Source organism: Narcine bancroftii, chromosome 3 (assembly GCF_036971445.1).
Source record: "Narcine bancroftii isolate sNarBan1 chromosome 3, sNarBan1.hap1, whole genome shotgun sequence".
Classification (NCBI taxonomy): Eukaryota; Metazoa; Chordata; class Chondrichthyes; order Torpediniformes; family Narcinidae; genus Narcine; species Narcine bancroftii.
In genome coordinates this window covers 82,013,128-82,025,614 of record NC_091471.1, presented here as the reverse complement: position 1 = coordinate 82,025,614, position 12,487 = coordinate 82,013,128, and the positions used below count along the sequence as shown (strand labels likewise).

The following is a 12,487-nucleotide window of genomic DNA, read 5'->3' as shown; positions in this document are numbered from 1 at the left end:
CATTATATAATGGACCATTAGCGAAGATAACAGTAAATGGATATCTATTAAGCAGGTCAACTAGGCAGGGATGTCTAAAGTCTCCCTCACTGTTCGCTTTAGCAATAGAACCATTGGCAGAACTGATAAAAACAGAAAATAAAATAAAAGGGTTAAAAATAAAGGAGAAGGAAGATAAAATCAGTTTATTTGCAGATGACATCATAGTATACTTAATAGAACCAGAAATATCAATAAAAGAACTACATAAGAATTAAAGGAATATGGAGAAATATCAGGATACAAGATCAACGCAAATAAAAGTGAAGTGATGCCAATGAGTAATGTGAATTATACAGAATTTAAAAAAGAATCATAATTTAAATGGCAAACACAAGCAATCCGATACGTAGGTATTAGATTAGATAATAATTTAAGCCAATTGTACAAATTAAATTATCAGCCACTAATAAAGAAATTTCAGGAAAACTTAGAACATTGGAAAGAATTACCACTAACATTGATAGGGAGGGTAAATTGCATTAAAATGAATGTCTTCCCAAGGATACTTATTTCAATCGTTGCCAATTCCCTTAACAGAGAAATTCTTTAATAAACTAAAGAAAATAATAAGGAAATTTTTATGGAAAGGAGGGAAACCAAGGATAGGGTTAGATAAATTAACAGAGAGGTACAACCAAGGTGGTTTGCACTTACCAAACTTTAAAAATTATATAGAGCAGCACAATTAAGGTATTTATCAGATTTTTATCAGACAAGGGAAAAACCAGATAGGACTAAAAAAGAGCTAGATAAAATAGGGGAGAAGGTACCAGAACATATATTTTATAAGTGGGATGAAAAGCTGGTACGATATAAAAGCTCACCAGTATTGCATCATTTACTTAATATATGGAAGAAGATTCACTTAGAAAGGAAAAAAAACAAATTACCAAATACCAAAATTATTATTGATGCAAAATCAGCTAATCCCTTTTACAATAGATAACCTTTCCTTTAGAGAATGGGAGAGAAAAGGAATTAAAAGATTAGAAAATTATTTTTTGGGAAATAATTTATTAACATTTGAACAAATGAAGTGCAAAAATGGAATAACTCATGGTATAATGTTTGCATACCATCAACTGAAAGGATAAATTGGGAAACAGACTGAGATTAGCAGAAGGAAGCAGCTTTGAATATGTGTTTACAGACACAATGATAATTAAAAGATTTATCACGAACATGTACATCAAGCTGCAAGAGAAGGAATGTGATGAAATAAGCTATAAACCCAAACAAAAGTGGGAAAAAGATTTAAACTTAAAGATAAAAAATGAAATATGGGAAAAGTTATGTTCTGGAACTATGAAGAATATAATAAACACAAGGTTACATATGATACAGTATAATTGGTTATCAGGCCCCAAAAGTTAAAAAAATGGGATCCAACATTATCAGATTGATGTTTTCGCTATAAGAAGGAAATGGAAACAACAGTACATGGAATTTGGGCATGTGAGAAAGTGGAAAATTTTGGGAACATCTAAATCAGGTATTAAATAAAATCTCAAAAAGCAACATACCAAAAAATCCAGAGATCTTTCTTCTAAGTAATATAAGAAGTAAAGAATTAGACCTCAAACTGGATGAAGCGCAAAAGATTTATTATGATCGCCTTAGCTGTAGCAAAAAAATGTATAATGTCAACTTGGAAATCAGAAGAGAGCCTGAGAATACAGCAATGGTACATGGAAATGAATAAATGTATTCCATTGGAAAAAAATAACATATAATTTAAAAAATAAAGTCACATTATTTGAACAAATTTGGGAACCGTACATGGAACATAGGAGAGAGGGCCTACCGCGGACCTCCACACCCTAAAATGATAAGAAGACAAAATGACTTGATCCAGTGTGTAAAAGTAGATGACACATTTTTCTTGTTTATTTTCATTGCGTGATGACATTGTTTAATGGTTTTATTGTATTGTATATGTTGAATGTTTATTGGTTTTGGGGGGAAGTGGGAAGTGGGGAGGGAAGGAAGGGGGAAAAAAGGGGAGAAAATGCCACTGTATATTTAAGAGGGAAATATTTGTATGTATTTGGGTGGTTATGGTACACAGTGTGAAAAATAAAAAAAATATTTTAAAAATAAAATAACAAACTCAATCAGGGACGTTTGCACTTTATTGATATTTTTTCCTCTATTGCACAGTCAGTTTATTTATATTTCTTTATTTGTTTAGTTATGTACGTTGAGTGCAGTTTTTGTGCACTATCGATGCGGTAATTCTGCTTTGCCTGCAGGATAAAGAATCTTAAGGTTATATGTGATGCCATGTATGTATTTTGACAATAAATCTGAAATCTATTAGAGGTATTATACATTCAGTCAATTAGATATCAAAAGTTGTATGATTGACTTGAGACATTCAAATAAATGAGGTAATAATAATGGCTTTGTAATTCTGGGTCTACATGTAATTGAATGGATTTCCAATTCATCATATCCTACAGCTAGAAATCTGCTGGGGATAAGTTTCCCGCTATCTATTCTATGGTCCTCAGAACATTTCGATCAGGATCTCCTCGGTTTCCTCCACTCCACAAAGAGCAACCCAGTCTTTACAATCTCTCATCACAAAAAAATGCTCATTCCTCTGTGCTCTCCTAATGAAACTTCTCCCCTCTTTTCAGTGCAATCTTTCCAATAGTGTGGCAAACTGAGTTGTAAAAACATACAGAAGATATGGCCTCACCAAAATTTTATAATGTTGTGCCATGATCTCTCTGCTCTAATATTCTATGTCAGCACTAATGAAGGTAATATATACCTATGCTGACAGCTCTCGAGATCCTTGGAGCTCTGTTCCTCAAAACTCCCTAAGGTCTTTAGGCCCTATTGTTCATTGTGTATATCCTCTCTTAATCATTTTCCCAATGTGCATCGCCTTGCACTTATCTGTATTAAATCAGTCTTATTAAAGAATGACAAGCAAGATTTCATAAATTTGTTTTAATAAGTATAATAGATATAAAAAATGGAAACACTTGAGCAAGAATTAAGTCCTTTGATCTGCATTGCCATTCAATACAATCAAGCCTAGTCTTCTAGATTAATGCCATATTCTTGCTTTCTCTCTTTACCTCTTGGTAACTTTTATGTTTGGACATCTGGAAACACATGAAAGACTGCAGATGCCAAATCTGGAGTAGTGTACAATCTGCTTGAAGAACCCACCAGGTGGAGAAACACCAATTCAATATCCATCAGAGAAAGGAGAATATTTAGGCTATTTTTCCCATCGAATCTATTCCACCACTCAAATCAATGGCTGATAAATTCTTCCTTTCAACCCCATTTTCCTGCCTTCTCCCCACTAATGAAGAACCCTCACTAATGAAGAATCTATCAACCTCCATTTTAAATATAACCAATGACTTGACCTCTCAGCTGTCTGTGGCAACTAATTCCATAGATTCACCACCTTTCGGCTGAAGAAATGTCTCTTCATTTCTGTTCTAAAACGACGTCCTTTTATTCATCCTAGACACTCCCAGGTAGGTCTACACTTTCTAGCCCTATCAATATTCAATATCAAGTTTCAGTCAAATCACCCCTCATCTTCTGAACTCTAGTGATTACAAGCCCAGAGTCATCAAATACCCCTCAAATGTTAAACCTCTGATCCCCGGGATCATTCTTATGAACTTCCACTGGACGATCTCCAATACCAGCACATCCTTCCTTAGATATGGGGCCCAAATCTGTTCACAGTACTCAACCCGCAAGATTTGGAAGTCCTAGTGCACTACACAACAACACTGCATGCCCCTCCAACTATGTTTGTTTCATCCGCAAACTTGGCCACAAGCCCATCAATTCCATGATCAAAAATATTTATATGCAACCGGAAAAGTAACAGACCCAACACCAACCCCTATAGAATACTACTAGTCACCAGCAGCCAGGGAGAAAAGGCACTCCTTGTCTTCTGCTTGTCTACCAATCTTCTCTCCATTCAAGTACCTTTCCATAATACCATGCTATATCTTATTTAGCAGCCTTAGGTGTGACATCTTGTCAAAAGCTTTCTGAAGTTCCAAATAAACAACATCCACTGACTCTCCTGTGGTTACTTCCTCAAAGAATTTTTGTCCAGCACGATCTCCCCTGAAGAAAACCTTCAGTTTATTTACCTTGTGCTTTCAAGTACTCAAAAACTCATCCTTATTAATGGACTCTAAAGCTTGCTTACCATTGAAGTGAGACTAACAAGTTTCCTGCCATTTGCCTCTCACTTCTTAAGGAGTGAAGTGATGTTTGAATTTTCCAGTCCCTGGAACCATTCCAGGATCTAGTGATTCTTGAGCAATCACTGCAAATGAGTCCACAATTTCATCAGCTAGCTCTGTCAGATCCTGGGGTGTAGTCCGTCCAGCCCACCTTCAACCACTTCAATGGACACACTAGCTGGCAAATGAGGTTTGGTTCTGCCCCACCCATTAGTGCACATCTTGCTGTTGGTTCCATGTAAATTACCTAGACTGGATTCTCCAGCCTGCCTGTACTTGGCCTTGAGCCATTGGCTGTTGTAATTGGTTTTACCCTCCTGGCACCGAGCCATTGGTTCCCTGTAAATGATCTGGGCTGGAACCTTCACTCCAGGCCTAGAAATATGCACTTCTCCAGCAGGTTCCGGCAGCCCATCAGTCTGGTTAGTGACCAAACCCAATCAAAATTCGAGCCTTGGTCCGGCGTGGGGAGCAGCTGGATGCTTGTCTGGGGAATGGGGACATTTGGATGGACAATGACAGAGAAGGGACACCTAGGGACTGTCCCATTCCTCCCACCGCCAAGCGCTTGCAAGCCTGACCCATCACCACGCGGTCCCAAGTTTTCCGCAGAGGAGAGGGGAGCAAAGAGAAGGAGGGAGCTGGGAGACATGCCAGAGGCCACTCAGAGACAACTGAGACTTGGGATTTCTCCCTGAAGGAACTCGCTAATTAGAACCCTGCATCCTGGCTGCCATTTGGAGGTCCATATGTAACTGCTATCAAAATCTTTTATCCTTTCAGTTTTCAACTCTACTAAAAAGGAATCTGTTTCCTCTGACCCTGTCTCTTATTGCTAAGGTTTTGATTTCATGTTTTACCAGCAGAGCTGTCTTGGGTAAACTTATACCTCTCATTTTGTTCGTTTTAGATTGGTCACAGTGTTTGAGCTACCGAAAGAAAATAGACACAGACACACCGAGAGCAGTTCAGTTTATACAAGACTTTATTACTAAATCTAAAGCTGAATTCACACTACAATATGCAAGCCCTTCCCAATTATACATATCAACACCTGGACTGGTCCCAACTGCCGAAGCGAGGCAAGACTGCACACTTGTATAGGTTGTCGGGACGCTGATAGCAGCTTCTCTTCCTCCCTCGTCCTAGCTGGACTCTTGAAGTTCTTCTTGCTGAGAGATGTTGCCACCTCTTGGAGAGTCTCAAACTTCAGCAGTGGGACCATGGCTTATATTACCCAAAAGTTGTTTACTTCAGATCTTATCTCTTTGAACAAATGATTTAATTATTTTCAAGGTCTCCTGACAGTCTGCGACCAGCAAAAGACAACTGCATCCCTGGGCCTCATGGTGTAAATTAGATTATGTCTGCTGATTCTAAATAACAAGCAGGTTCTCAGCCTTGCAGCTGCAGAAGTAAAAAACAGTTTAAATCGTCCATTACATTCCACCCCTTGGTCAAAGACTGTCAGACACTAGACTTAAGCATTTGAGTACAGAAGGAGCGAAAAAGAGAAACTAAAACTATAATAAGCACAAAAATAAGCAATAATGCAAGAAACCAACGTAGAATATTGTGGCCCAATCTCCCAAATGTACCAGCTAACCATGAAAATGGATTCCAATCAGGCTCAAACAATCCTTGTGGGCCACAATACCCAGACACTGAAGCTCACAAACAGATTTTGAAACATGCTTAATGATATCAGATATATTAGTGGATACATCGGGCCGTGTTCCCCACGGGCAACTCCCTCGGAACGTCCTCGACATTGCAAATCCAATTGCTGGCATCAAAGCAGCTGTTAAGCCAGATCAGCAGGAGCACAAGATGGAGGATCTGGAACAAAGAAGCCTGATATATGTCACTCACGATGCCGTAAGCATTCAGTATTTAAACAAACTAAACCATCCTGTCCCTCAACAGCTACCCACCGAGTGTTACCCTGGGCAGGTGTCACTATTTCCCCTTTTACAGGAGAGCCATTACCTGTTGGTGCCACCCATACCTTTTGTTGGGGTTACCAGGAATCACCGAGTGCTCCGCACCGGTGTCGACCAAGGCCAAATAACGGATTGTTAATGGTATGTAGGGCTGCTGGTCCCCGTGTATCTGCCGTGTCTCAATAGAGTAGACACGGGGGCCCTGCCCACACCCTCATGGTTTCGTAGGGTTCGGGGGCTTCCGGGCCCACATGCCAATATTATCCACAAGAGCCTTTTTAACCATTTGTTGTATCTCATCACGGATAACTGGAGCAAGAGAAGCTGGCTCGATAGGAGCAGCAGTGGGAGCAGAAGGCACAGCTGGGCCAGGAGGACTCAACAGCTGGGGATGATGTTCCCCTGCCTTTCTCATATAAAGGACCGCAGTAGGTTTCCCATCAATATCACTTTTAGGTACGCCTAACTTTAACAAGGTTAGAAAAAGGTCCTTTCTTGTCGGTCCGTTATTAGCAGCAGACCCTCTCCTTTCATCCTCTTTGTCTGATTTAATCTGGGTTGTACGTGAGTGGATTTTACCTCCCAAATCTAATTCTCTAAGCCCAGATAATGCGTGCACTGCCTCAGTCACTGGGTGCCCAATTAGTGGACTAGTTCTGGACAGAACCAGTCCCCGTACAGTGGGTTGGGCGGAACGAACCAATCTGGTATGCATTCCGGCTGTGAATATCTCTTTATCAGGGCTCCCTCCATGTACCCACAGCCTCATACGCCCTGCATACAAGGCAGAGGCCAGGGCCTGTTGACGAATTACTGCTATACCCTCCTCTGGGGTGCCCTAATTGTTCTGTAAATGTAAATCCCAATCTACTGGTGATGGGTATACTCGTAGCAGGGCATCCCCTAGAGTGGCAAGTAAGCAATTCATCTCTCTTCCTCTACCCCGCAGCTCAGCAGTGACCCGGATATCAGTAGTCAATGTTCCTAATCCCAACAATTCCTCAGGGGTTAAATATACATTAGCCCCCTCCTTGCTCCCAGACACGCAGGAGCCAGGCTGCCAGAGTTTCTCCCGCCTTTTGCCTATATCGATCTCCAGTGGCAGCCAGCTCTTTTACAGAGAAGTCACGGATCATTGACTGCTCTTGACCTCTGCTCCCACTTTGGCCCACAGGGTCCTTTGCCCAGTGGACGGGACGAGGCCTAGGCCATCCCGTAGAGGGGGTAGGCCATAGAGTATAAGCAGGGGTTCGGGTATTTTCCCCTGGTCCGCTTGGGAGATCGGGCTATCTATCCCTTCAATCATCTATCCCTTACATCATCCCCCCTTTCGTCTGTTTGGGAAGTCTGCTGCCTTATGGGGTGGGCGTGAACAGCAGGTGGAGAGGGCAGTATGTTAGGCACATGCTGAGGAGTATCTGCATTATTACCATGGTCATCATTCCAGATATTCCCGTCCCATTCATCAATTACATCAGGATCATCGCCATTCCTTATCATGGCATAAATACGACGTGGGTCAAGTTCTACTCCATGCCTTTCTTTATCTGCACAGAGTTGCTGCCAGAGTTTAATATCCTCCCATTCTTTGGCTCAGTCTTGACTGGTGCAAACAATCTCGCTCATCATGGAACAGCGTTGTCGCATGGCTTCTAGCTCCTCCTCTAATTGCTCTCTCTTGTGCTGAGATTCTACTTCTCTTTGAACTAATTCTGTTTCACGCTGAACGGAGTGGCATAAGGCTGTGGCCTGCAGCCAAAAACCGTCCGTCAGTGTCCCCTTTTTACCAGGAAATTTACTTTCTCAAAGGAGAGTGGCAACCCGCTCTCCCAGAAGTGCACTTGATGGGTCTAACTTCTCATCCCAACTAATGGTGGTCCCAACAAAGACAGGATATTGGCCAACATGCCAAACCCATCGTCTTTGGAAGTCCATCCTGGAATCAATAACTGCTCAGGGCTCACCTCTTTCTTTCGGCAAAACATCTTGAGACCAACCCTGCTCGCAGCGCCAATTGTCTCGGTAAACTTATACCTCTCATTTTGTTCATTTTAGATTGGTCACAGTGTTTGAGCTACCGAAAGAAAATAGACACAGACACACTGAGAGCAGTTCAGTTTATACAAGGCTTTATTACTAAATCTAAAGCTGAAATCACACTACAATATGCAAGCCTTTGCCAATTATACTTATCAATGCCTGGACTGGTCCCAACTGCCGAAGCGAGGCAAGACTGCACACTTGTATAGGTTGTCGGGGTGCCAGTAGCAGCTTCTCTACCTCCCTTGACCGAGAAGTTAGCTGGACTCTTGAAGTTCTTCTTCTTGCTGAGAAATGTTGCCACCTCTTGGAGAGTCTCAAACTTCAGCAGTGGGACCATGGCTTATATTACCCAAAAGTTGTTTACTTCAGATCTTATCTCTTTGAACAAATTATTTAATTATCTTCAAGGTCTCCTGACAGTCTGCGACCAACAAAAGAAAACTGCATCTCTGGGCCTCATGGTGGAAGTTGGATAATGTCTACTGATTCATATGCATCCTGGGCCCCATGGTGGAATTTAGGTGTGTCTACTAAATATGCATCCTGGGCCTCATGGTGTAAATTAGATTATGTCTGCTGATTCTAAATAACAAGCAAGTTCTCAGCCTTGCAGCTGCAGAAGTAAAAGAACACAGTTTAAATCTTCCATTACAAGAGCCACCCTGTTTTTTTGATAGGATGTGTATCCATGGAGTTTAGCTCCTTCAGCCATCCCTCCACTGTTATGTCTATCTGCCAATTTCTAACTGCACCTTGTTCAGTGCCCTTTTCACATTTATCTCCCATGTTGCCTGCATTTAAATTCTTATCTTCTTCTAAACTTCTGTCCTTTTTTTATTCTGTAGACTTCAACGCCCTACCCTGTGCTTTCCTTCCCTTTAGTGATATCCATACTTCTCCAATAATTTACACCCACCTCCCTACCAGTTATTTTAAAACCCTTTCTATAGCCCTAGTTATGTGATTCACCAGGGCCCTGGAGCCAGCATGGTTCAGATGGAGCCAGTTCCATCAGAACAGCTCCCTCTTCCCAATACTGGTGCCAGTGTCCCACAAATTCAAGCACACTTCTTCCATGCTAATCTTTGAGCTAAGACTTCTACTTCTAAACCTGTGCCAATTTGCATGTGGCTTCAAGGACCATGACAATTGGATCTTTCCCCTTCCACTCCAAATTCTTCTGCAGGTCAGTTGAGATGCTCTGAACACAGATTCCGGGCAGGCAACACAACCTTCAGGACTCTTGATTCTCACTACAGAGCTCAGAACTCAGTTCAAAACATTTTACTCTGATACTCTGGCTACTAGTTCTACATACCCCAATGTGTTGGAATATCCTATCTTTTGAGATCTGTCAATATTTTGTATATATCAATGAGATCTCCTTTCGTTGTTCTAAATTCTAGTGAGCACAGGTCTAATCAGTCCAATCGCTCCACATGTAGTAGTGCTACCAACCCAGAAATGAATCTGGTGAATGTTTGATGCAGTTATTTCAGGACACATATCCTTTCTTCAGTAAAGTGAACGAACAATATTCCAGTTGTGATTTAATCAACATTCCACATAATTGCAGTAAGAATTTTTGCTCCTGTACCCAAAACATATTATAATGAAGGTCCAAGGACTGTATGGTTTCTTAACAGCTTCTTGCAGCTGCCAATTTGCTTTCGGTAACACCCAGATTTATTTGCAAATCAACATTTCCCAATCTATTATGAGCTAAGTAACATTATGCCTGTCTGTTTTAAACTCAAAAATTAATAAATTCACATTCATCTATATTAATGGTTATGTCTTGTGAAATTTACTTTAGAACATTGAAAATAATTTTAAAGCTATGAATAATTTTCAACTTTGGCTTCTTTTAAGCAGGGAAGCTAATGTAATATAGAATAGAAGATAATGATTTTCTTTTAGTTTGAAATCTATTGCCAAATAACTTTTGGGTACAAGACTTAGTGATGGTGTGAAACTTTAATACTTTAATAATGATAACTGACTTTGCAGGTAAACTAATAACATTTCTGAACAATATCAATCTAGTATGTCAATAAACACAATGAACTTCTTTTAAATGCTACTCTCTTGATCCAACCCAAATTATGACACCGGAAAATTGAAGACTGCCATCACTGTTAAATGTTACAATAATATATAATATTAATACTTTGTGCTTTTTATCAGAGTGGGAATAGAGTCATGACATCTATCATTCTGGATCATCATCTGACCCCATCTATAATTAACTATGATGACGAAAATGGAAAGACAAGTGTTCATATAGCAGCAGCAGCTGGATACAGTGATATCATCTATGAATTAGCAAGAATACCAGAATGCAATTTGCAGTCACTTGATGTGGATGACAGGTACTGTAATTATTCCAAATAATGTAATACATTTTGTTTCTGTTACTTGTAAGAAAGGCATAAAAATTATATCAGTACAAAACATACTAAAGATGAGACATCAACTATCCCAGAATTCTGCCAAACATCCCAGTATCATTAAATTTTTGCCGACTCTTCAAAGTAAACTTCGTTGAAAAATGAAGGAACTTTTTAAAAAAACAGCTCAAATCAGGCATGAGAAGACCTTGGCAAGTTGGATTCAGGAAACCCTAAGCTAAAATGTTCTACACTTATGCAAAGAATAGGATGACAAGAATGAGGATGGGACCGATTCGGGATAAAGGGGGAGGGGAAAACATGTGACTGAGGCAGGGGAGGTAGAGAAGCACTGTAACAGCAGTGCTGCCACCGGTATGGACCAGTGAGGAGCAAGATTCACTGCTCCTGTGGGGTCCAACTGCCCAATCAACTGCTGTCAGCTCCGCACAGGCTTTGAATGATTCATTCAAGGAGCCGACAGTAGTTTTATTTAAAATCTTGCAACTACAGGGCCTGCGCCCAATCTAGCAGCGCCTCTGTTCGGCAGCAGCGACAAGAGTTTGCAGACTCCAGGAGAGTGGAGGACTGGTACAGGTCACCAGAAAATGGAGAGATCATCTCCGCCTGAGAAGCAGAAGCAGAGGAGATGACCCATGGGACGGTGACCACAGCGGCAAACCAGTGAGGAGGCTCTGCGGTTGAGGGACCAATGCATGCAGTGGGCTGCTGGCAACTTGAAGTGAGGAACCCTCAAAAGCTGTGGGATGCTGGAGACTGCTGTTGGGAGACTTGCACCAGGCTGCAGACTGCTGGAGACAGGCTCAAAACTGGTTGAAGAGGTAACAGGTATCAGAACTAGGATGCGAGGGTTTGCCAAGAATGCTGAAGGATTCCTGACCGTATGAGAGGTTTGGATCTGGGGCTCAGGTTGCCAGTGGTATGGACTGGACTTTGTGTGGCTGCGAAGACTGAAGAGGTGCTGGAGGTGAATCTACAGAGACTCAGTGACTCTAGGGGGACTCTCTTTTGCTTCTCTTTCAACTAACTGTAAGAGGTGCTACAGGCAATTTCTGCTGATGGCAAATCTGTCTGCCTTACAGCAGATGAAAGCAATTTCATGTAATGTGACACAGTTTTATTACAATGACAAGAAATAGAATTTTGAATACTTTGTTTCAGCGTTTTCTGGGAAGAAGGGCCTTGGTGAATGTGAAGTCAGTCTGGATCAGGCTAATGTTTTGAAATAAGTCAAGGTTAAGAAAGTGAAAATGCTGGATCTTCTTAAAAATATTTGGATAAATAAGACCGTGGAACTAGGCAGGATATACCTCAGGTGACCACAGAAATTGAGGGAAGAGATTGCTGGGGTGTGGGTGATGATCTTTGCATCTTCTCTGGCCATGGGATAGATAGAAGAGGAATGGAGAATGGCAATTGTAATCTTCTTGTTTAAGATAGGTAATAGGGAACAGCCTGAGAATTGCAGATCAGTGAGTCTTATGTCCGTGATCTGCAAACTTTTGAAGAGGATTCTTCTGGACAGGAACTAAACACTTTTAGAAAAACCTGGTCTTCTCAGGGATAGTCAGCATGGCTTTGTGAGGAGCAGGTTGTGCCTCATGAATCTAATTGTTTTGAGGAAGTGACAAAAGAAATTGATTTTAACAAGGCACTTGACAAGGTCACTGATGGTAGTCTCATTAAGAAATTCATGAGGCATGAGATCTAAGGATTCTTGGCTGCTTAGTTTCAGAGTTCACTTGCCTGCAGAAAGCAGAATGTGGTAGTAGATGGAAGATATTCTGCCAGGAGGTCAGTAATTTGT

At 41.0% G+C, this 12,487-nt stretch overlaps 1 protein-coding gene across 1 annotated transcript in view; it reads left to right on the top strand.

Moving 5' to 3' along the window:
- ankrd55 (ankyrin repeat domain 55) overlaps positions 1-12,487 on the top strand; it is a 144,508-nt gene that overhangs the window by 100,253 nt on the left and 31,768 nt on the right. The window contains exon 11 of the mRNA XM_069923079.1: positions 10,457-10,641. Coding sequence (XP_069779180.1) covers positions 10,457-10,641 — 185 coding nt within the window. The remainder of the gene's footprint in view (positions 1-10,456; positions 10,642-12,487) is intronic.